The 25,309-nt window shown below is 46.7% G+C and overlaps 1 protein-coding gene across 9 annotated transcripts; it reads left to right on the top strand.

Moving 5' to 3' along the window:
- Pfkfb2 (6-phosphofructo-2-kinase/fructose-2,6-biphosphatase 2) lies at positions 1 to 25,309 on the top strand. 9 transcript variants are annotated; one of them, XR_007830772.1, is made up of 18 exons: positions 189 to 251; positions 1,305 to 1,427; positions 7,761 to 7,886; positions 8,286 to 8,382; positions 8,784 to 8,850; positions 8,985 to 9,059; positions 9,424 to 9,480; positions 10,437 to 10,561; positions 13,597 to 13,804; positions 14,187 to 14,333; positions 15,171 to 15,275; positions 15,950 to 16,079; positions 16,776 to 16,838; positions 17,249 to 17,313; positions 17,837 to 18,028; positions 18,637 to 19,004; positions 19,725 to 19,800; positions 24,422 to 25,309. XR_007830772.1 is itself a non-coding variant. In XM_051147331.1 (17 exons), exons 2-17 carry the CDS (start codon positions 1,325 to 1,327, stop codon positions 24,485 to 24,487), a joined length of 1,683 nt encoding a protein of 560 aa, XP_051003288.1. In that variant the 5' UTR covers positions 189 to 251; positions 1,305 to 1,324; the 3' UTR covers positions 24,488 to 25,309. The 9 variants fall into 9 exon arrangements, 7 of the variants coding, with proteins under 7 accessions (XP_051003282.1, XP_051003288.1, XP_051003284.1 ...); XR_007830773.1 differs by lacking the exon at positions 19,725 to 19,800; XM_051147331.1 differs by lacking the exon at positions 19,725 to 19,800 and having other exon boundaries at positions 17,837 to 18,016; positions 18,641 to 18,709.

Raw genomic sequence — 25,309 nt, 5'->3', positions numbered from 1 at the left:
GGGTCGGCTGTTTTGGGAGCTCACAGGTCCTCCCCGAGGCAGGTCAGCCTCCCCAGGAGCCCGCCCCATGCCCTGCAGGACCTTCATTGGTCCACCGTGCCTCCAGGTGAGGGTTGACGCGCGGGTGGGCGGAGTCAAACGGGCCACGTGACTTGCCCCAACCCGGGGAGCCGGGACTTCTTCAGTCAGTCTGGCGCTCCGGTGGCGACACCGGGTCCACAGCAGGGAGGACGAATAGGACAGGTCATAGGGTGAGCGATTGCTGAGCCTTCTCGAAGCGTCTGGACGGGGGACTGGGGTGCTGCGTGGGCGCGGTTAAGGTGCCGAGCGTTGGTGCTTCGTCCATTCGGGAAGTGTAGCTCCCGTGGCACTCCGGGGCGTTCAGATAGATCTTCAAGGACTCTGAGCCGCAGCTGGTGTCTGAGGACTGAGGGATTTGTTCTGTCAGGCGAGGAGCAGTGCAAGTTTTTTTTTTTTTTTTTAATAGAACCTTTTGTCTTTGATATCTGGGTTTGAGAAGTGAGCCCCGGTCCCTCCCAGCTTAGTTGATACTAGGACCCAAGGCTTATTTTTCAGGTAACATTGAGTAAGTCATTTACTTCCGCTGAGCCCCAGGGGATGGATAGGAGAGGGAGGAGGAGAGCAAGCTAAGTAAGGATATCCCAGCCCCGTTACAGTTTGTCCTTCAGAGAACCTGCTTCTGCCCCTGTCCCTCTCACCATTCCCAGTCTCATATTTCTTTTTCTTTTCAAGACTGAGTTTTACCTTTGTATTGAAATTGCTTTCCTGATGGTGCACTTGCTCTGTTCCCACCTCTGTCTCTCTTCTGACTGCCACCCCACTTTTCTGTCCATAGTCTTAAAACTAGAATGGGAAAACCTTGTCTCAAAAAACCAAAACCAACCAACCAAACAAACAAAAAAACAAAAACAAAACCAAAAAACCTAGAATGGGAGGGCAGGGCACTTGAACAAGCCCACTTTGGTCTGTTATCTTGGTCAATTCTGGAAAATAAGATGAAGTAACCATGATAGGAAAGTTTGCTTTATTGAGCTTTTTGGAGGGCTTGCTGGATTTGAGATACATGGCTGCAAGCCAGGTCACCAAATACATGCAAAGCTGGAGTGCAGCTCTGTAGGCGAGGAACCTACAGAGAGAGGGTTTGTGACTTAGCCAAGAGCAAGTGTCTGTGAAATAGGAGGAAGAGGCTGGAGCTGAGTTTGGGTAGGGGTTCAGATCCTCTGGATTGTTTTTAGGGACATCTTCCTTCCCTTCCTGGTGTTTTAGTCTCTCTCTTTTCCCAGGTACCTCCTGAAGAACTACCATGTCTGGCAATAATGAATCTTCCACAGAGCCCAGAAGCAGCAGCGGTGGCAGCAGCTCTAAACCCCACACATCAAACCCTCGCAAGGCAGGAAAGAACTGCTGTGAGTTCTGGTCAAGAGTGAGTGCTGCTTCCTCCTGGGATGCTTGCCCTGGGAATGTGTTTGTATCCTAGACTCTTTGCTTCAGTGAGTACTAATTCTTGGGCATGGCAACTTACCTGCCTGGGTCTTACTACAGAGCCCCAGGGCTTGCTGGGTACTTGCTAGGTAACCCAGACTGCCTGCCACCTGTCTCACACAATTCTCCTGTTTTAACCTCCCCAGTACAGATGTGTTCCACTGTGCCTCACATTACATAGGATTTAAAACACAGTCTACCGTAGGCAGCAGCTGCCTGTCTCAAACAAGTAGGCTTAGGGAAAATGTGTCTGCGCGGCCCGGGGTTTCTTGTTGCTTTCTTTGAGGATATGGGAGCACTTGCCTGACGGTGGGAGCTGGAGCAGCTTATGCCTGTGACAGATTGCCAAGGTACAGGGTTACCTGGGGGCTGTCACTCTCTCAGTTTCCCTTTATCTCTTGGACTACATCCTAGAAAGGTGACATTAATTGTGTATAGAAGCCATACATGAAGGCAGAAGCCAGGTATGGTGGGTACACACCCATAATCCAAGCCTCGGTGAGCTAGAGACGGGAGGATGAGGAGTTCAAGGTTGTGCTCAGCTGCACATACTCAGTTCAGAGTAAGCCTGGGCTATTTGAGATCTTGTCTCAAAAACAACCACCCCCCCCCAAAAAAAAAACCCACAGAAGTTGCAGGTGGGAGCCAGGCCTTGTCCTGTTCCTCCAGTCCCTGAGGGGGATGAGCTCTGACATGTGACTCACAGTGTCTTGGGCAACTTAAGTTCTTACAGGGTTAGCCTTGTGTTGGGCCCATTTGTTCACACAAGCATTTTAATGTACGGAGATAGCAGAAATGGTGGCAAGAGAGTGAAGCGTCATTTCCTGTCCCCTTAACTTTACATTCCTAAGCAAGGCTGTAGAGGTACCTCAGAGTCTGGGGCATTGGTCGTCAGATGTTTCTGGAAGCCTCTGGAGTGTTTTAGCACTCTTCTTTAAGGTCTTCCTTGTGGAGTTCACCTCTTTTGGCACCCTTCCAGTCAGTTCTCACTTTAGCAAGAAGTGCTTCTGCCTAGCAGTGGGTGGAAGGAGGTAGTTAGCCGGAGGCCGGGCACTGCCCCCGTGTGCAGAGGCTCCCTCACGGTGTCATGCTCTTCTTGCTTTCACACGCTTACCTGGCATGCAGGAGGCATATGCTGCATAAGTGCACTTACAATGCTGAGCTTGGCACACATCTGTGCTTAGGCTTTCCTTTCCTTGCCAGGCCTGGAAGCTGGTCCCCAGGGCGAACTGTCTTGTGAGCAAACCGTGCAGCATGGTGCTTAATTATAGTCCCTTCAGTCAGACTACCTGGGTTTGGACAGTGGCTTCGCTGTTTTCTAGCTATGCACCCGGGAGCAATTTGCTTAACCTCCGTCTTCCTCAGTTTACTCTCTAAAGAGGCGAGCCTCCCCTCTCTGTGCCCTTCTCCCCACTTCTCTCCTTCCCTCCTCCTTTCCTCTGATGGCGTCCCACTCGGTAGCCCAGATCCGCATTAAACTTGTGGTTTTCTTGCCTTAGATCCAGCGTGCTTGGATTACAGTTAAACACCGCCGCTCTTAACTTAGTCTGCTCCGTTGTAAGGTGGAGACTCTCTAGACTTCATAACGGGAGAAAATCATTCTCCCAGGGAAGATGCAAGGATAAGTACATACAGACAAGTTCTCAGATGACTGTTGGGCATAGCTTCTGTGCGTCATTTTTCATAAGTGACTACTTTTTTTTTTTTTTTTTAATTTTTTTTTCATAAGTGACTACTTTTTATATTTACTTTGGAAACATTCCATATAAGTAGAATTACGTTCTGCTGCCAGCGCCTAACTTAAGAGCACTGTAAAGAATTATTTTTTTTCAGTGAAGACTGTTTGAGAGTATCATGGCCCAGGTGTTCTGATCCAGCGTGCCTCTCTTAAAGGGAATGTGCTGTTACTAAGATATGTTGTCCAAAAGACCGCAGAGAGGGATGGGAGTGGACTGTAGAAAGAGCTAGTTCATATCGCCAGCCCTTCTATCTCTGCCTTGCTCTTAACTAGCCCCTCCTGCCTGCCTTCCAAAGCCCTTTACAGCTCTTCTGCCTCCAGGGCTTTTGATAATAGCGTTATCCTAGATCTCTTTATGTTCCCTGCTTCAGGCTCTCGGATTTTTTTTTTTTTTCCCTCGTCTAATCTCTACTCTTTTAAAACTGCTTTTTCTATCCAACTGAAGGGCTCCTGAGTTGTTTTTTATGTCCCCAGCCTTTCTTACCTCCTGGCTGGACCGAGATTGTGAGATCCTTAGGAGAGTACTAGTTTATTTTTTTCTCTGCTGCGTGCGGAGACCTGGCAGTTTGGTTCTTGTAGATGTCTACTTCTGGCCCACCCTACTAATGAGGGTAGATGTACCTATTCTGTTTCGCTGCCGTGTCCTTTTTAAAGACTCTCACTATAGGTCAGGTATCTTTTTTAAGTTGATAACCCAGGCTCACCCGCTTTGCATTGTGTGGGGAAGGTACCTTGTCATAGCCTCCCTGGCTTGCCTGGGGTTGCTTTATTTATAGCTCAGCTGCTGTCGCCTTGCTGCTCATTATACCTGCTTGCTAAGTCTGCGTCTGGGAAGTGACTGGGCTTTACTTCAGGTGATAAGATGACTATAGGGAGTCAAAAACCTTGAAAGGAACCTTTCTGGTACTTGAATTGTTCCAGGGCCGGGTTTGTAGAAGTGCTGGCTCGGGTACTTTTAAGGTGCCCAGGTGACTGGCTTCAGGGGTCTCTGAGAGCAGGAAGGAAGGGTTCTATATGCTTTCCTTATTAAACCCTTTTTTCCCTTTATTGCCTTTTGTTTTATTTATTTTTAATATATTTTGAGTAGATCTGGAGAAGACAAATGTATTTTTCCCTAAATACAAAAGCAGTCCATGTTTAGAAAAACTAATAATGTAAAAAGAAAACATGGAAAGTAAATCCCCTTCCAGTCTCTCCTGTCTGTGCTAGATCCCCTTCTCTCAGGTGTTTAATTCTGGTATATCCCACTAACAAACATAGGTACACACGTGATACACACACTCTGTTCTGTAACCATTTGCTTTTTAAGAATTTACTCTATTTGGACTCTTTATTTATTTATTTTCTATATATGTATATATGTATATTTATTTATTGGTAAATCCAGATTTACCTTTGTATACTGTGTGACTCTCAACCAATAGTTGTTTGTAACTTCACTGTCATAAAGAATGCCTCAGTGGACACATTTATTCTTTGCATGCTCCTATCAATGGCTTCTCTTATAGAAGGAAAAGGAGCATGATAGAGTCATGCTATAAATGTGGTCTTTGACTGTTCAGTGCCTGAAGATAGTTATTTGGTAGAGGTCAGGTATCTGACTGTAGCTGCTCTGCTTAATAAAGCCATACGTTTCCCAGTGAGTGGGACTAGTTCTAGGAGCTTGCCTATTTCATGCTTACCAGTCAAACCGCAGGAGACAATCTTTGCCACTTTTAATGAATAAAATTTAGACAACATTAATGATATATTCATTATGAGTTGTATAATTCAAAATACTGAGCCTATTCAGTGTGGAAATGGAAAAAGTCCTTGGCCAGGAGAGGACCATTACTCTTTGCTGTCCTCCCAGATGAGCATGGAGAACCCTCTGTCAGGTGTTAATGTGACGGCCAAGGACCAGCAGATAAGGCTGAATAGGCAGTCATGAGATTAGTAGCGTGGTCAACAAGCCTGACCTTGACTTTATTGTGTGGTCCTGTGGGCCAAGCTCTTACTTTCTCTGGGATTTAGTTTTTGCGTTTATATGAAAGAAACTGTCAAGCTCTCATTGTGTCTAAGGATGCTTATAAAGAGAAAACTTGAGTCGAAGCTGGGTAAAGCAAGTTTAACTTTGCATAAAGAAGACGAAAGAATTTCAGGATTGAAACAGTTTTCCATTGCTAAAGAGATGCTTGTCACTGTGTCCTAGGTCAGTGTGAACTGTTTTCCAATCAAACTTAGGTGGTGCTTTCACTCTTTAACAGATAGGAAATGCTCTTCCTGGTTTTACCAGTGTGGCAGTTTAAGAGAGGAGGAGTTATTTAGTTTTGTTTTGTTTTCTTTTTTTTTTCCCCAGAAAATGAGAAGCTTTGGCTATAATAGGTGTGTGTGTGTATGTGTGTCCCTGTGCACAACCTTGTGTTTTCTTTTGTTCTTAGCTTTCTGTGGCCAGTAATGAACACAGAGCACACACTCCCTGGTTTCTCTCAGAGCAGCTCCTAAGCAGGCTTCCTTTCTAAACTTCCAGGAGGGAAACAGCACCTTTGGTGAAAGTGCCTAATGAGCTGGAACATGTGGACAGAGAGGCTCCTAAGTGCAGCTAACGAGCTAACTCATCACTCATCCTGAGCAGTGTGCATTGGGCTGGAGGAGGACGTAATGCCTTGGGGTTCACTGCTCCAGCCTGATACCAAGCAGGGCTGCTTGCCTGCTCGGGGTCAGTGCTAAGGGTCTGATGCCACAGAGGCTGTGTGGTGCTGTTTACTCATCTCTGAGCTCCTTGTTTGGAGAGTGAGGAAAGCCGCTTATGCTGCTCCATGCCTGTCTTGAGGGAGCTCCTGTCCAGAGTCAGCAATTTCCCCCATGCAACAGGGGTTGGACTCTTGGTATGCAGTCTCTTAGTTCTTTTTGAAGGAAATAATTCAACCAAGAAACATTTAGTAGAGTGCTCAAACATGTTTATTTAGCAAAGTGAAACCAACACCCTCAAGAGACCGAAGTGTGCTTCTTCAAAGCTAGGAGCAGGCCTGTAGATTATGAGCTATAACCTTTAAAGAAGTTTTTAATCAGTTTCTTTTAGGTGGGACCCTTTCTCCTCCCAAATTGTGGTGGGCCACATCTCCCTTTTAGGATAGTTCTTCCCATGATCCCTGCAAAGAGGAAGGTATCGCAGCAGCAGTACATGACATTGTAATGATTTCCTGTGTTTTAAGACTGCAGATCCTTACTAGTACGCAAGAGCCCTGGCGCCTTAGTTTCTGGCATAGTGAGAGCAACCTCACTGCAGCTGCAGAGATGCTTAACCTCAGAGCGGCATCTTCACCATGAGGTGACACATGTTTTCAGGGTCCCTTTTGGAAAAGGATGCTGGTCAAAATGTTTTGTTTTTCTTTTTCTTTCTTCCTTTTCCTGTCTCTGTGTAGTCTTTCTCCATGGAGAGAGCCTGCAGCCTGAGTTCTCCCTGATAGCCTCAGCTTCGATCTTGGCTTCAAGAAAGGGGTTGGGGGCTGGAGAGATGGCTCAGCGGTTAAGAGCACTGACTGCTCTTCCAGAGGTCATGAGTTCAATTCCCAGCAACCACATGGTGGCTCACAACCATCTATAATGTGATCTGATGTGCATTGTATACATAATAAATAAATAAATCTTTAAAAAAAAAAAAAAGAAAGGGGTTGGTCAGACACAAATGCAGGTCTTTTCTCTACCTCTGCTCTGTGGCAGCAGGCAGGAAGGACCCAGTTCTGTGAGGCCTCTTGTTGTGGAGAACGACTATCTGGGCAGCACGGGTCTGGATTCCAATGTTAGGCCTCCACTGGACCTAATTTGTGTTACACAAGTCACTAGCCCTCTAAGCCCGCCAACCCAGTGAAACTTAAACTTGTAAATGAACGTTCCTGAAATTAGTTATGGAAAGGTAAGCATCAGTCATCTTGTTTTAGATGAGCTGTTGAGGCAGGCAGGCCTTCATGCCCTTGTGCTTGATCCCGAGCCTTTGTAGAGTCTATTCAAACCTTTATCCTGCAGGCTTTGCTCACATCACCGTCGTTTAGAAATTAAAGTAAAGGAGGAGTTGCGTGTCAGGGCCAGGATACCTTGAGGCAGGATTCTTTTTCAGAGGCCATCAAAGTCTTGTCTGAAGCTCTGGAGGCATGGGTGGGACCAGGGAAGAAACAACGTGGGATCTACTTTAAAGTCAGCCAGTTCGGGGTGGACAGAATCATAGCTACAATGTTAGCAGGCTTTCTCTCTCTTTTCCTAATCTTTATGACTACTCCTTCCCATTGTGGGAACCTCTCTGAAGACTTGAGAAAGGAGTGCCTTGGTGTGCGTACTTTATGGAAGTCTGCATGACCTTTAACTGTTTCAAGAGGATATGCCAAATAAAGCCTTGGTGTGCCTTCTTGCCCTCCCTGGACTTTCGCCCTACGGGTTTATGAGGACTGTGTGCGTTGATGACTATGAAGTTCCTCATCTAGGACATGACCCTCATGAGACGTGTAGTCATTTAGCTTTCTTTACCTCTTTCATTTTCTTTTAGCATGGGCTTCCTACATGACCAACTCTCCAACTCTCATTGTAATGATTGGTTTGCCAGCCCGGGGTAAAACTTATGTGTCCAAGAAACTAACTCGTTACCTCAACTGGATTGGAGTACCCACCAAAGGTAGGCACATATCCTTGGGAGTGGAGTTGATTAGTTCTTAGTCTTCCTAGCATCAAGGTCCCTAGGCTTCTCTCCTCCAGGCCCTGGCAGATCATCCTAGTTTTGATGGAATGCCTTTGATGGGAGCATTCAGAATTAAATTGGAATATGGTATTTGAAAAGCCTTGGGACATGAGTCATATTATTGGGCCTTGATGGTGCTCTGGTGAAACAGCAGTTGTGGTAGTAGAAACTCTGTTGCAAACTTGCCAAAGTTCTGCTTGTAAGTCGGGACTTAAACCCAACTCTTCTTAATTTGATATTGCTTCCAACATACATGGTGCTTTTTCCACCCTATTGGCCACTCTCTTAGGCCAAGAAATCTCCTTTAGTGGGGCCATCGTATTGTTTTTGCTGCAGTGTTTAATCTTGGGGTATATCGGCGTGAAGCAGTCAAGTCCTACATGTCTTATGACTTCTTCCGACATGACAATGAAGAGGCTATGAAGATCCGCAAGTGAGTCTTTTTTTTTTTTTTTTTTTTTTTTTTTAAAGGCCTGACCTAAGTCAACTATTTTTAGGCAGTTGTGAGACTGAATGTGTTAGGGTCCTGTTTTTCTCAGAAAGTGTCATAGGGGGATTTTAAAGGCAGTTATTAGATGAAGAGATCAGTGGGTAGCAGACAGAACTCTAGAAGATGCTGTTCTGTGATGCCTCAAGAAGCAGAAGGCCTGTGAATTGGTCAGGGAGGAAGCTGTAGGATGGTGTGCGAACGTCGGTGGGAAAGTTGAAAGGTTTTGTTAGAGGAAACACTAGACCCAGAAAGAAATCAGTGGGAAGTGACTCCTGCCACCATGTTTGTCTCTGGCCTCATTTGATCTTAGCTCTTCTCACTGAGTTCCTCTGTTCTCATGGCAGACAGTGTGCTCTGGTGGCCCTGGAAGATGTCAAGTCCTATTTGACTGAAGAGAGTGGGCAGATTGCGGTAAGCCTTGCCTGCTTCCCCTTCTTGTCTCTGTCTTCCAGCATCGTGGCCACTCAGCCCCACCAGGAGTCGCCCTTGCGGGGGCATCTCATTTATCTCTTCTGACTCATTTGCTTTGTGTGCTTTCTGCCTAGGTGTTTGACGCCACCAACACTACTCGGGAGAGGAGGGACATGATTTTGAACTTTGCCCAGCAGAATGCCTTCAAGGTGGGCCCTGGCTCTCTCTCTGCTGGAGGAAGAGGGATGAGTGGAGGTGGGGAGCCAGGCTGCAGAGATGGGAATGGAGAATGGTTGGCTCTGGTGAGCACACGATTTGGATATCAGATCTTGTCCTTGGGGCGTACGCCTAATCCATGAGTGCCTTCTTTCAGATCCTTTCTCTGACCTTTATTTAGCCTGTATGTTTGAAGACTAGGGCCTCTGGGAAGATCTGTTTTTAAATGGAGAGGCCCTGAAGGCCACTTTAGGAAGAAAACCCTGAAGATGCGGAAGCTGGGTGGAGTGGGTGAGCATGTGCAGGTAACAGCCTGGCATTTCTGCCGTGCTTGTCATGCCTTCTCTCCATGGCCAGGTATTCTTTGTGGAGTCTGTCTGTGATGATCCTGATGTCATTGCTGCCAATATTCTGGTGAGTGTCATCCCTATCACCTTTAGTCAGTGTCTGCCTGCCTGTCTCTGTCTCTGTCTCTGTCTCTGTCTCTGTCTGTCTCTGTCTCTGTCTCTCTCTCTCTCTCTCTCTCTCTGTGTGTGTGTGTGTGTGTGTGTGTGTGTGTGTGTGTGTGTGTGTCTTGACTCTGGGCAGTGAAGGAAGGAAACAGATGTGCTTAGCATCATAGACGTCTTCTTGATCTGAGAGCATTTTGTACCTTTATCCTCTTCCCTTGGGGAAAGAGCCTGCGCCTCTGAGGAATACACTAAAAATGAGTTGCTGGCTGCAGAACAGTTTAGACTGGGGGAGTCCTGGTCTTGTGTTCTGATATTACCTGACACTGAGACTTAAATATTATGCCAGATTAGATCTTTTTCTGTTCATCACCTCATAAGAAGGCCATTTAGTCAGTAGTTGTCTAATGTTGTGATCAGCATTGAGTATTGCTCTTCAATGCCCTATGGGGGCTCAGCAGCAGACAGTACTCATTGGATAGGTGGTGTGTTGTGTGCCAAGCAGGTGCTTTCACATCATAGGAACTGTACTTATCTTGAGGAAGAGGAAGTGATTCCTGAGTCAGATACTGGGTCACTTATGCTATTCTAAGTAGCAGCCGGAGGGGGGGGGGGGGAGTTAGAACCCATTCTGTGTCCAGGGGCAAATACTTAAAGGACTCAGGGCTCAGAAGAAGCATCAGCTGCGTAGCTCCCTCTGTCCTTTGGCCAAAGGCAGGCACATGACTCCCCAGTTGTCTTCCCTTTCTTGGCTGCCAGGGTCACAGGACAGGATGGGAGTGTTGAGTGAACGGAGAATGCCAGTGCTCTGGTGAAAAGCTGTCTTTATAGACTTCTTTTTCTGTCTTTTAGAAGTGGCTATTTGTAAGAGGGCTGCTTAGAACAGAACTCTGACCAGGCCCTTATGTTCTGTGATTTCAGGAGGTAAAAGTGTCAAGCCCTGACTACCCCGAAAGGAATAGGGAGAATGTGATGGAGGACTTCCTGAAGAGAATTGAGTGCTACAAAGTCACTTACCAGCCCCTTGACCCAGACAGCTATGATAAGTAAGGTTAACACTATGGTCTGAGGGCGGAGGCAGGAGGGAAAGTGTCTTCTCTCTGTTGGCCTTGAATTCTTTCTGGTAATCTAAACCTATGATATTTATGTCATTTCATGGAACAAGGTTGTTACTGTGATTCTGTCTTAGTCAGGGTCACTATTGCTTTGATGAAACACCATGACCAAAAGCAAGTTGGGGAGGAAAGGGATGATTTGGCTTACTTCCATCACTGAAGGAAGTCAGGACAGGAACTCAAACAGGGCAGGAACTTGGAGGCAGGAGCTAGTACAGAGGTCACTGAGGGGTGCTACTTACTGGCTTTCTTCTCATGGCTTATCCTGCTTTCTTAGAGAGCTAGGGGCCACCAGCCCAGGGATGGCACCACCCACAATGGGCTGGATCCTACCCAATCAATCATTAGTTAAGAAAATGTGCTACATGCTTCCTTTCAGCTTGATTTTATGGAGACATTTTCTCAATTGAGGTTCCTCCTCTCAGATGACTTTAGCTCATGTTAAGTTGACACGACACTAGCCGGCGCAGATATTTATGTGGGTTGTAAGTGTTACTGAACCCTACTATCAGCTTTTCTTCTCTACACTCTAGAGCAGCCAGCCAGTCTCAATCTCTGGGTCACATACCCTTTGGGAGTTGAATGACCCTTTCACAGGGATTGCATATCAGATATCCTGCATATTAGATTATAAATCATAACAGCAGCCAAATTTATAGTTATGAAGTAGCAGTGAAAATAGTTTTATGGTTGGGGGTCACCCAGCCATACGAGGACCTGTATTAAGGGGCTGCAGCATTAGGGAGGTTGAGGCCCACTGCTCTGGAGCAAGGCTTTCCATCTAAGCATTACTGACAGTTTAACTGTGGAATCTTTCGTTGTAGGGGCTGCTCTGTGTATTCTACTTTTGTTTTGCAGCCTCCTGGTCCCTGTCTACTAGGTGCCAGAAACACTTCCAAGCCGTGATAACTGAAATGTTTTCAGACAGTGCCAAATGTCTCTTAGGGACCCAAATCATCTCTAGTTAAGAACCGCTGTCCGGCTTTAGCAAATCAGAACTTGAGTGCTGTAGGATATCCCTTGGAGATGTGTCATCAGTTTTCATCAATTTTAAAAGATTGCATATAATATGTATTTCAATACATATATATCACATAAACTCAGGGACCCTGACTCAAAGAGAAATGCCTGCCGAGTGTCAGCCAGCATGACTGGTAATGTCTCCTGGCATTGCGGCATAGCATACAGATTGATTTCCTGGTGTGGGGCATAGTTAACTGTTAAGTCCATGCTGAAGAGAGGATATATTCATGGAAACCTGTGGGAGCATTGCCTTATGAAATAGTGTGGGTTTTTTGTTATTTTTTTTTTTTTTTTGCTTTTGTTTTTGTCTTTTGAGTTTTTGAGACAGAGTTTCAAGGAATCCATGCTGACTTTTAACTTGCCATGTGACAGAGGATGACCTCGAACTCCTCATCCTCCTGCTTCCGTCTCCGTCGTGCTGGGAGTACTGGGCGCGCAGCTGTATCTTGATGAGACAGTGTTATAGTCCCTACTTCGGGTACTCATGGAGGAGGAGCTTGTTGTGGCCTAGTGTGCAGCCGCTAGGGCGGCCCTGCCAGGGAGAGCATGAGCAGGGCTAGCTTCTTCCTTAGTGGTGGGAGGCTGCTGCTTGCTCACAGCTCAGATGCTCACGAAGCACATAAGTTGTGCTCACCTGGCCTCTCTCCCCTCTCCTTATTCTCACTGTGTCTCCCTGGATAGCCTTGAGCTCAGGGCAGTCCTGCCTCAGCCTCCTAAGTGCTGACCTTACAGGCACCATTCCTGGCTCCATTTTCTCTTTTTAGTCGCCCCACTACCTTCTAGGCTGTAGGATGATGCTGTCCACAGTCAGGGTGAGGTTCCTCCCTCATAGTCTTCTGTGGAAACACTCTCACAGACATGCTCAGAGGGGAGCCTCACTGATGCCCTAGGTACTTCTTAATCCAATCAAGCTGGTAATCAAAACCAGCCACCTGTCATTTTGGCATTTAACTGTTACAGTCATTAAGACAAGGCATTATAGACCAGAAAATGGAAACATCATCAAGACTATGCAAAGTATAGTGTTAAATCATTGTAGTTACCTCATTAATGTTCTGAACCTTTCATTTCTTCAAATGTGTTCCGAAAACACAAGTATTTAGAAGCATTTCCTTTGCTTAATAAGTAGCTGAGAAGCACTGCCCTAGATATGGCATAAGGACATATCTTCAGTTTGCTCTAAGTCCTGCGTAGAAAAGCATCTATAGGATATTATGTTTGTAAGTGTGCGTGTTTGTAGATTTTTGTCTTTGGTGGGAGCTTCATGGGTGAGTTACCATATTGTACCAGTTTTTCTTTATCATTAATTTGACTTAAGCGTTTATTTAAATGTAAGAAAAGCCATATGGGTACAAAGCACATCGTTTGTAGCAGTGTCTCTGAGAGAGGTTGGTTAGGTGGCCAAGCGCTCAGCAGTCAATCTTCCAGCTTGTCATTTGTCCCTTCCTCTCCTTCCCCTAAGCTGCCGTGTTCTGTCCAGATTTTGACCCCGTCATGAGAGGCCCATTTGTTTCACAAAGTTTTGGAGTTAGCAGAATATTTAGGTCCCTTAGACTAGTTCTTGTGAAGCTTGAATTCTGTTTTTCATGTATAAATATGCTGCACGACACAGGCTGGACATTGAAGAGACAGTACATATGTGCTGAAAGCTCAAGAAATTGTATGCCATCTTGGTTTGGAGATGCACTCTATCTCTTAGCACTTGGTTCCATAAATGTGGCAGTGACAGAAAAGAGGAAGAAGAGCTGATGGGGCCCTACAAGTCAATATACAATTCATTTTCCCTAGACTTGTTTGTTCATTTGTCTTGTGACAGGGTCAGACTCCAGAGCCTCCCACTTAGCCTCCTAAGTACTGGTACTGTAGCCTTGCTCTCCAGCCCGCCTCACTCCTGGCTTCAGACTTTCTTACCATGGAACTTCTTTCTACCCTATCTATCCCAGGGATCTTTCTTTCATCAAGGTGATAAATGTAGGCCAGAGATTTCTGGTCAACAAAGTTCAGGACTATATCCAGAGTAAGATCGTCTACTACCTTATGAATATCCACGTCCAGCCTCGCACCATCTACCTTTGCCGGCATGGAGAGAGCGACTTCAATCTTTTGGGGAAGATTGGTGGTGACTCTGGCCTTTCAGTTCGAGGGAAGGAGGTGAGTAGTTGGTCAGCAGGCGGGGTTTCCTAAGCCTAAGAGTTAGAAGGGCGTGGTAGAGGTCATCTGTTTTATCCCTCCTGCTTAAATCCCGTGTGGGCTTAGGCAGTGGTTTCACGTAGCCAGGCAAATGCTAAAGATGTTCTCGGCTTACCGTTCCTAGCTCTGGATTAAAGTACGGGTCACCTGAGACCCTTTCTGCTGAGATCATTCAGCCATCAGGAAGTTATTGGGCACCATTTGTGATGTGAGCACAGAGTGCTCTAATTTGAATTTCATTTCCTCTTGGGTTTATAGCTTGGCCCTGGCTAGTAGTCTCTGTGTGTACTGTGGGTGTGGGGTGGTTTGTTTTCTTTGTTTAGCTTTTATTTCCAAACCGCAGTTTGCTCAGCATCTGAAGAAGTTTCTGGAGGAACAGGAGATCCAAGACCTCAAAGTGTGGACGAGCCAGTTGAAGAGAACAATTCAGACCGCCGAGTCCCTCGGGGTGACCTATGAGCAGTGGAAGATCCTAAATGAGATCGATGCTGTGAGTGGGCGTTTCTGATTGAGGTGTTATCACCTAGGTCGCTTAGAAAGCCAGCATCATCAACTAGACACCGAGGACTCTGAAACCTGCCGTTTCAGGGCTTACCATTCATCGGGGCCTCCTGGCTGCTCTAGTACCTGAACCTGCTGTGAGACCCAAGCCAGACTTTAACTGAGCCACTCCGGCACCTGCAGAGAGTAAGGCTAGCAAGGGCTCTTTTTAGCGTCTTCCTCCTGAGCAGTCAGATCTGTGATATGTGCTCTGATCAGTTGGCCAGCAGTTCTGGGAAAGTCCCCCTCCACATTTCTCTTGGCGTTCTTTATCGCTTAGCCCAGATGTACATTCCTTATTGTTTCATTGATACTGAGGCTCACTGTAGGCCGGCTTGGCCCTGGAACTCATGATCTTCCTGCCTCAGTGTCCCAGATGTTGAGATGACAGCCATGAGTCACCGTGCTCAGCTTAGATGTTTCTCTTTCCATCCCTCTCTGCCCTTTTGTCCATCCCACAAGGTTTCTCTTCCCCTCAGTTCCCTTCCCTCCTCTGATTCCTGTTCCTGTTATCCTGCAGGCTCTTCCTGACCTGTGCCCTCCCTTGTAGTAGTAGGGTAGAGTGGCAGCTTAAGCTAGAGAAGCCACCTCTCTCCACAGTGCGTCCCATCCCAGGCATCTTGTAAGGCCCTGACGTCCTGGCACAGAAGGGTGCAGTCCACTGGAGGACTCAGCACGTGGCCTCAGTGCATAATGAGGCGCTGGTCTTCTGCAGTGTCCTCTCCTTCATCTGGCATGGGGAGAGTCTAGGCCAGCCTACATCCTGATGCTGCATGGCTCCTTGCAGGGCGTGTGCGAGGAGATGACATATTCGGAGATTGAGAAGCGGTACCCAGAGGAATTTGCTCTTCGAGATCAAGAGAAGTATCTGTACCGATATCCTGGTGGGGAGGTGAGGCTTCATTCGCCTGGAGTAGCTAGCTGCCTGGCACTTTGCTGGCACTGACCTTGAGGGAGGAGAAGGGATGACTTAGGACTCATCTACCCTGCCTGTAGTCACGCTGCTGGCTTCAGCTTAGATGGTCCATGCTGTACATTTTATTAATTGGCTAAGATCTCTTGGGAGCAGTGACAAAGTGTCTTCTATGTTGAGAGTGTTGAAGAATGAACATCCTTCCTTTTGTCATTCGATTCCCTGTACTTCATTCCTATAAGCAGAGTCAGGAAGTAAGTAGGGGCAGGAGTTACTTTCTTACTGGGTTTTGGGCACTGTCCTATTGATATGGCTTCCTAGGGAAGTGTGTGTGACTAAAGGAAATAAGTGCAGTGTCAGAGGTTCCGGAGACCTGCACAACTCTTTTTGTTTGGTGTTCGGAACACTGCCTATCAATGACAGTGAGGGAGAGAAATAAATTGAATTCACTCTTGGATTTCTTGAGCTGTGGTTTTTGGTCTAAACATTGCTTTAGAAAGATCTGGCATTGTTAAGAAACCAGGGTTGGAGCAGTTAGGCAATGGAGAGGCACTCGCCTCTATGAGTAGTCTCCTGACTCTGGCGCTCTGCCACCATCTTGGCCGCCAGCGTGTACCTGGCCTCTGACCAGCTCTCCTCACTTCCCCCCAAAGTCATACCAGGACCTGGTGCAGCGACTGGAGCCTGTCATCATGGAGCTGGAGCGCCAGGGCAACATCCTCGTCATCTCCCACCAGGCTGTCATGCGCTGCCTCCTGGCCTACTTCTTGGATAAAGGCGCAGGTGCCCTTTGAGGGAAGGAGTGGGGGAGGGGATAAGCACATCCAGAGGGTCAGCTGGACTTGGTGGTACCAGGATGCCTGGCCACTGCCTCTCCCTTTCTTCCACTCATATTAGAGTACATTCTTCAGGCAGCAGTGTGGAGCTCCCAGCAGCTGTCGGTCAAGCACTGCTCACTCCAGCCTGCTGCCACAAAGGCTGGCAGTGGAGGATAGCTGACTCAATGCTGCCTGACCTGCCTGAAAGGCCAGCGTCAAGCTGACGTTACTGCAGGCGGGCTGTTAAATAGTCAGTTTGTCTGTCTAGCTGTTGAGGACAGTTTATTAGAACAATCTTTACCCTTTGGGTTGGGAATAGAGCAGTTGTTTTAGCAAAGCAGTAGTAAGTGCTACTCTGGCCCCATTCTTTCCCCAGTCTTCGGGGACTGGTAGGCTTTGATTGGCTTTTGGGTGCTCAGGTAGGCCGTAGTCTCCTTTCCAGGAGGCCTTGGCTTTGGAGCCTCTTCCTTTTTGGCTTGCACTTCAGATCTAGATTGTCCTTATTTCCTCCCTTGCCACGCAGTATGTGTGTGCTCAACAGTTTCCCGGGTTTAGAGAAGAAGCTGTACAACTCTAGTCGGGGCCCCGTGAATTCTCTTTTCCTCCGATGACCTTATTCTGTAACACTAAGACTTTTCTTTCCGGATCTTTCTTCTTTCAGATGAGTTGCCATACTTGAGGTGTCCCCTGCACACCATCTTCAAACTTACCCCTGTGGCCTACGGTAACTATGAGCATGAGCTGGTGAGAGGTGGGGACTGAGGACAGTTGCTGGTGACTCAGCGATGCTGCATTGGTTGCTTCTGCTTGAGAAGGGCATATGCATGTGTGTCTGGGGGTACACATCTGCTCAGCGTGTGCTTGGCCAGGCCGAGACTGAAGACTGTTCTTTTGAGCTTCCTCTTGGTGACTTTTCTCTCTTCCTCCTGTCTCCTTCTAACCCACCCCACTTTGTTGGTTGATTTTATTTTGTTTTGTTTTTGAGATGAGGGTCTCATAGTAGCTTGGTCTAGCCTGGAACTCCAGCTAGTGTGGAACTCATGACAGTTCACCAGCCTCAGCCTCCAAGTTCTGGGATTACAGGGGTGAGTACCATGCCTGGGTCTGACGACTTTACTTTCCGGTTTTTGTCAGGTTGCAAAGTGGAAACAATTAAACTGAATGTGGAGGCTGTGGACACTCATCGTGACAAGCCAACTGTAAGTATTTTCTGGTCACCCTGAATCTTTGAGTCTGTGGCATCAAGAGACTTGGGTTTCTTTTATGCACAAAGAAAAACAAATGCAGAGTTCATGGCCTGCACAGGCTCCTTACTTCCAAGAAGCAGAGATGAGGGACTTTTTAGTCCTTTACATGAGGACCTCTTCCATGACCCTAACCTTGAAAGTTAGCAGCTGGGAACGGAGTTCAATGTAGAAAGGGTTTGGCTGCATCCCTGGGGAAGCCTTCATTTACAGAGAGGGTCAGGGGGCCCTGCCAGCAGATGCAGGTCACTCCATGGTCTGTTCTTGGCAACCTGTATGGTCAACGTGATGCCCAGAGATCTTCCCCTGTGATACCCTTTTATTCCTCTGGGGCTAGGAGCCCAGACTGTGCCATGTGTAGTCCTGTGTGCAGAGGAACAGGAGGGAGAGCAGTTACCCTCAGGAGCGTTGTTTGACCCCTCTGGGTAAGGTTTTGGTATGGCTTTCATGTATGTGGTGTCCCTCCATTTCCAATCAGCACAACTTCCCCAAGAGCCAAACCCCTGTAAGGATGAGAAGGAACAGCTTTACGCCTCTGTCCAGTTCGAACACAATAAGGCGTCCAAGAAATTACAGTGTTGGGAGCCGGCCCCTCAAGCCCCTCAGCCCTCTCCGCGCCCTGGACATGCAAGAAGGGGCGGACCAGCCGAAGACCCAAGTCAGCATTCCGGTGCTGTAACTGTGTGTTTCCCTCCAGCTTTGGCCTCTTGCCCTTGTCACTAATGAACCAAGAAGTCGTTTAACTTTACCCCACTCCTGTTCCAACGCTAATCTGAACACGGAATGTGCGCTCCTGCATGTGCAGAGAGCGTTAGCCATTCTCTAGTGTGAACACCTCACCCAGGGGCAAGACGGCAAGTTGGGTCTTTTAGGACAGGTCCCCGGGTGGGATGGTCTGAAGGAAGAGGAGCCAAGCATGAGTCAGAGACTTGGTCTTCTGCTTCCTCATATCTGAACCCACTAATGTCTCTGTGAAGTTGTGTGTGTATGTGTGTGTGTGTGTGTGTGTGTGTGTGTGTGTGTGTTGGGAGGGAGTGCTGAATAGAGGGAGAAACACAAATCCATTTGCCGTTCACCTGTGTTCTTTTAATCTGTCTTTACAGTCCTTACTTATAGTGTATAGCTTCTCTTTCGTTGTCTGGTGTGACGCATGGCATTGCAATGTCTTAAAGTAAGGGACTGTGGATAGGAGTCTATGCACCGTTGGTGCTGTCTGCGAGCGGGTCTGCATCTGCACTGGGAGAGGCTTGTCCCTTCCCTTCTCCCTTTCCTCTCCAGCCAGGTCCTTCAAGGGTCAGCCCAGGCCACAGAACCTCCACAGAAAGCCCTGGAGTTTGCAAACGGACATAGGGTGAGAGCTCTTGCCTGTTTTTATGAGAAACAACCCTAAGTTTTTGTTGTGCTGGCTCTGAGAATGTGGCACGTTTTGGTTTGTGTTCCTAACCTGAGGAGCCAGACAGTCCTATGCTGGCCACAGAGTGGGGCTGGGGGTGGGTGAAGTCTAGTTCTTAAAAACCCACAGTTCAGACGCTTTGTTCTGTGGCTCTCAGTGTCTCTGCCATTCCAGGAACTTTCCTGAAGCCCATGACCTTTGGGCTGTTTAAACACACCAGGATCCTCCATTGAGCCCTGAATTTCTGCAGGCAGTAAGTCCAGTAAAGCTCCTCATCGTTTGCCAGTACTGCTTGGAATAAGTTCCTAAAGCTAAGTTTTCACATGGAAAATTATTTTTTGATCATGAAAAAAGTTTTGATGATCAATTTAACCTCTCTTATTGGGACATCTTATCTATATTAGAAGCTGTATTATTATTCTAAGAAGTTCTGAGAGTTTGGCTCTTGGAAGTTTATATGTCTCTTGCTTGCTTAAAGGGATTCTTTGTGCTGGCCCAGGGCCTCATGCTTGCGGAGAGAGCACTCCGCTGCTGAGCACAGTACCAGTCCACTCACATACACTTTTCTAAGGGACAATTATAAAGGCCTAATGAGGTTTTCAGAAGAGACAGGTTGTCTCTCAGTTTGTCATGTGGTCCAACTGCTGAGTGAGAGTTAGCAACTTTCTGTGAGGCTGTGTCTTGTGATAGAAAGCGTTTTCACTGTTCTCAAGAAACATTCCATTGTGCTGTAGCCCTTTTGAAATACAAACATTCCTCGGTGCCCTTGAGTCAGGCTGAGGACTGCTTCAAAATCTTTGGGATCTGGGTCTAGATACTTGGGTGTTTAGATGACATCCTTAGTGGTCAGTCCACTAAGAGTCAGTCTTGGGTTAAGAAGCTCAGTTGAGGAGCGGCAGAGAGGTCCCAGCCCTTAAGAGCACATGCTGCTCTTCCAGAGGCCCAGAGCTTGTTCCCTGGCAGTCCTGCTGAGTGGCTTACTTCTATAAGCTGTTAGAGCCTGTAACGCCAACTCCAGGAGATCTGATGCCCTCTTCTGGACTCCCCAGGTACTTTGACATATGTAGCTCAAATACATATATACATATGTGTGTGTGTGTGTGTGTATACGTATATACATATATAATATATTAATATTATGTATAATATATAATTAATATATTAAATCTTTTTTCAAAATCCCACTTTATGAAGCTGGATAGAAAAATATCAGTCTATTGGCATCTTAGGCAAAGTATGTATCCGACTGGAAATTCTGAGTTCTTGGTTCTGAAAAGACAATTCTTTGGAGTTAGATGCTGGGGCAGAGCACTGTTTTGACTGAAGTATCCTCTTCAAAGGCAGGCCTTTCATTAGAATAGTGTTCTAGGTTCTAGTCCTGTCTTTTACCCTAGGCACTGCAAGGGAGGTATGTAACTAAGTACCGACTTAAACACATATCCTGGTACCCACGTGGGAAAGGTAAAGAAGGTGAAGGTGCCCTGAGATAGAACCTGAGGGCTGGTTCATCATCACAGGCTCCTGACATCTGGTCTTGAACCCATTACCTCTCCAGTCCATGTAGCAGCTGCCTGGCTTCCTGAGACTCATCCAAGACAAAGTACCTGGGGATTCCTGTCAGGCAGTGCGCACTGCCCTGTTTGCCTTTGTTTGTGGGCTCTGGTATGGAAAACACATGCAAAAAGACAAAAAACAAAAACAAAAATTCAGTTTCCTTGCCTGGAGATTACAAACAAAACCAAAACAATAACAAGAAGTCAACCTTTAAGAGGCCAGGCATGTAATGTGTTTAGGGCTGACCACTGAGATTGGAAAGCCTATCGGAGGGCTTACTCTTGGAGAAGCCTGAGTCTCCCTCTCTCAGCAGCCATCTGGAGTAGAGGTCTTTATACATACATGTGTATATATGTATTTGCATGCCACAGCAGCTAGAAGGGATTATGGCCTTGAGAGAGTGTGGGAAACTTTGGAGGGGCTAGAGGGGAGCAGGAGGGCTATACAGTACTCATGTATAAAATACTAAAAATACAATTTAAAAAGACAGGAGGTGTAGTTGATAAATGAATATTTGCAAAAGAATCAAACTGTCCAGAAGAGTTTGGAGTAGACGCTGGAGTAGAGTATAGCTCATCTTCTGACCGCTTTCTCGTTCTGTGGTTGTGAGACCCCAGGCCTTGGCATGTCCTTTCCTCACAGTGTGACGATGTGAGGTCTGCTTGCTCTGTCTGGCACTTTCTCACACTTGCCTTGTGTGCTGCCTAGTTATTGGCAACCTAGTACAAACTGGCATTCCGCCCTTCCTTCTGCTGCAAGGCAAGAGTGATTCAGAGCTCCTGAGTGCAGGGAGGAAGGACACTGGCCCTACTACTAAGGAGCTAGGTTGGAAGAGGAGACTTTTCTGAGCACGTGACCTTGGGCTGGCCTGTTGTAAGTGCCATCTTTAGGAGCACCTCACTGGACGGCCATTCTGACTCAGTCTGCTGCTTTCCCGTCTGGTGGGCTCTGTGCTAGTTCACTTCCCCTGCAGCACGAGCTGGGGAAGTCTTCTTGTCATCCCGGATAGCAGAGCCGGGCCTGAAAAGCAGCAGGAGTTTCAGCATCCTTCAGCTCTTAGAGCACAGTCCTTCAGAGGAGCTGAGCGGAGGAGCGGGAGCACAGAGTGGAAGGGGCTCTTCTTCCAGAGTTTGGCAAGTGGCACTTCTCATCTGTTTTTCCCTTTCCCCTCATTACTTACTGGTGGGAGAGTTGCCTTGCTGTGCTTGTGTCTATGTATCACAAGCCCTACAAACAGAAGATGACTTCTAGAATACCCTGTATTGAGGCTTCCAGGTGTCTCATGGGAAAAATAGATGAAGACTTGAATCCGCCTTTATAAAGCAGGGAAGAGAAAATAACATTTATTTATTTATTTAATTTATTTGTAACCTCCCAGCTGAATGGGAGGTGAAACCCTGAAGAGTGATGGGAGAGGTACTAGCGATACAGCTCAGTGGTAGAGTACTTGCCTGGTATGCAGGAGGCCCTGGGTTCAATCCCCAGAGCTGGGAAAGCCACAAACAAGACAAAACAATACTGAATGAGAAAGATGGGAAATGGATTTGAAAGCGCAATCTAAAGATTTGTAGACGCTCTACTGTCCTGTCTTGTTTCCAAACTAGAACTTAGCACTTGCTGATCGCTGATGTAGGACCTTTTCTCCTGGCAAGGAATCATTTTATCATTTCTAGACATGCATTATGCTATGTGCTTGCTGCTCTTTGTGGTTCCTGAGAAGTCAGTCAGGACTGAAGCATGCTTGTGTTCCTAGACCAAGTGGTTGAGCATTTCAGGCAAGGATCTGAATAATCCTTGCTGAAACCAACAGTTGATCTCCAGACAGGTCATCCTCAGAAACAAACAGTGAGAATGTCAGGGATACATCTGCCTGATGACTGGGGGCAGGTGTGAGCTAAGCGCCAGAGATGCTCGTTAGTGCCAGGTAGTGCAGGCAGCTCTGAGTGACGAGGCTTCATGCACATCCCACTGCCCTTGCTGTCTCAGAAGGATGTTGTCCTTGTGTCAGAAGTTTCAGCAAATCACCTAGTTTTCCTTGTATTCACTTTGACTTGTTGGTGTTTTAAGGTATTTTGATTTTAAAAGTACCTTAAGAGTTGAGCCAGGAAGCAGGGCTAGTGCACAAGATCTTAGCTTTTCCCTAGAGATAATGGACACACATCAGAAGTGTGGCTAAGGATTTAGCTAGGTAGTGTCCAGAAGACTAGTGGTCTATTTGCCAACAGTCTGTCATTTATCATTGTACTGATTGGTAGGATATACATATTATTACGATTCCTTGCCTATTACACATGTTCTACAAGAAAGGGAGTGAATATTTTACGTCTCCTTTATGGAGAAGCTCTGTACACTATGATTCTTCACAGACAATTATTGTATAATAGTGACCAACTTCTTACTATTTTTTAAAATACGATGCTTCCGGTTACTTGTATGGCATTTTGTGATCCTACCTAGGGTAATGCCATAAGAGTTGTGACTTACTGAAATCACAGTAACAGTTAAATTATGACTTGAAGTCGTTTTCACCACCCATTCCTGAACCTTCTGTATTGACCCGCCCTGCCCCGGCCTGTAGCATCGTCACTGAGTGAGTGTGCTGCTGCCTTCAGTCTGCTGTGGGATGGCCCATTACTCTCTATCTTAGAGGGAATGTGCATCCAAGAATCCATCTTCAGAGTGGGTCAGAGTATATCTTCCAGGATCCTTTCCCTGGATATGTGACTAATATGCATGTGACTCTGTTTGTAAATTTTTCAGAATTGTGTGTAGCTTTTTGTTGTTGAAGCAACAAGGTCAGATTACTCAGATGCAGTGGTTTTCCTGTGGCAAAAGCAAAGCGCTGATCACAAATGGGCCTGTAATATAGAGAGGGCCAACCGCTCCTTGTTTGGATGGAAATGGACAGATATGAGAAGCCCAGTAACAGAGTTTGATTGCAGATTTCTGAGACACAGCTCTGCTGATAGTGGAATTGCCAATCCTAGTAGTTCTGATTTATTTTTGTGATGTTGATAATGAAATATTGCATCAGGTCCATTTAAAGTGTATATAACTGTATTTGAAATGTATTTTATGTGAATGTCTGTATAGAACAGCTTAATAAAGTTGTTGAGTAACTTGAACTCGTCAGAATGCTTCTGGTTTTATTTTTGTGGTTTGTGTTTTGAGTTGTACTTCCTCCTTACTGTGTTCTAAAACTGCCTCATACTGGACAAGCTGACTTAGCAAACCAAGAGAGTTCTCAGAACGTTTGCAGTCTAGGGTCACGGGCATGGCTCTCTTTCGCCACCTTCTGGGGGAAGATGGGAAGGACATTATTGATAGTCCATCCACTGTTGTGGTCACATGCACTTTCTGGTACCTGCTCAAGAAGTAAGAATTATAGTAGACCACACAACACATAACCTTTGTTATCTTTTGTAAAGAAAAATTTGGGAGATCTTTCAGGATTTACTGAGCGGTTGTTGCTGCCTCCTCGGAGGTACAGACTGGTGTCCGATATTCTCTTGCCTCATGCCATAGTATACTAGCAGGGATGCGGAATCAAAGGTCCCTCCTAAACCCACAAGATCACTAGGTGGTTGGATCCATATGTACATTTAATACTTTAGAAACAAGCTTTTTAAGGGAAAGAACTTCTTACAAGGTGAACATTAGATACTAGTTTATGATTGATCAACCAAAGTTGATCTACTCTGACTGCTGGTGTCAGGGTAGACTAGGGTAACCGTGTCACTGGGACCCTCCTCAGAAGCCATGTAGCCCACGACTTCATTGCTACTGTGTGTGTGTCGTCACTTGGCTGATACAGCTTGCGTTACCACAGAGATCCAGCCCATCTCTGCCGTGTATCTTAGACACGCGGCCTACAGTCCAGTTCTGAAGCAGACAATGTGCCCTGTTATTGTCATAGTGTCAGCTTCTCGGGGAAAGAAGCCATTACAATTTGCCTGGGTCCCCAGAGTCAAGCTGTGTGCAGGCACACCAGTGTGTCCTCACACACATTTGGATGTGGGCATGAGGTAACAGCGGCAGGTTGGGGATGGATTCTTTTTACTTTTCTCTGTCACTTGGCTGTGGTATAACAGCTTTGCTTCTCTTTCTGACTCCTAGGAAGTGGAGAAGGTACTGACTGAGCACAGACACCCCTCAATGGCATCTCTCACATTGCTCTCCTGATGTGAGACTGAGGCCAGACCTCTCCGAGGAACTGGATCTACTAAAAATCTTGGGATGTCAGCATCATTGAGGCTAGAACAGGAAGTTAAATGGGAACTTCTCATTTGAGGCTACCAAAAGCGAGGCCTGGAAAAACCTTCACTGCACTTCTTCCCCTCATGCCTAACAGGAACATCACTATACTGTGCCTCAAAAAGTCTTTAACAGCCTGAACAAGTCAGGTCTTATCTCTTTTGCCTCAAGTTTGCAAATACCATTCTACTTAGACATTTGGTATTCTGCTGTGGCCGAGTAACCGCATCCTTAGCTGGACCCTTGCCTAGCATGCGAATGTACTTACTGCTTTGGACTCAGTCTCTGGGTGAGGATGAACCTCAGCAAGCCCTTTCTGCTCAGTGAGAGCCACTCTTTGCATCTCTTGGAGGTGAGCAGGCTGAAGTGCAACATGAGTGCCCACGGTTACCTCTTGCAATGCGGGAACTGAGCCAGCTCGCCAGGTAAATGGAGGGTGTCAGGATCTCGGCTCTGACAGTCCTCTTCTCCGGTGACAGAAGAGTAGTATCCATGGCTCCTTTTCATTTTGAGAAGTTTTTCTTGTTCCTTGCCCTTTGGTGCAGGGTCTGGCTGTCAGACTTCCCCAAAGGAGACCGGTCTTTACATTCTCTCATAGCTACTATGATTTCTCTCTCTGAGACATGTACCTCACATAGCTGGAGAGGACTGATTGAGTGCCTCCAGAGGGGTTGAGATGAAGGCTAGGCGGCACATCTCTATCCCATTTCGAAATAACGATGGCTTCTGGAGAATAAATTACACAGGAAT

The sequence above is a fragment of the Acomys russatus genome, chromosome 6 (assembly GCF_903995435.1).
Source record: "Acomys russatus chromosome 6, mAcoRus1.1, whole genome shotgun sequence".
Lineage (NCBI taxonomy): Eukaryota > Metazoa > Chordata > Mammalia > Rodentia > Muridae > Acomys > Acomys russatus.
Note: the sequence above shows the minus strand (reverse complement) of the source record. Positions and strands in the feature narration are given on the sequence as shown.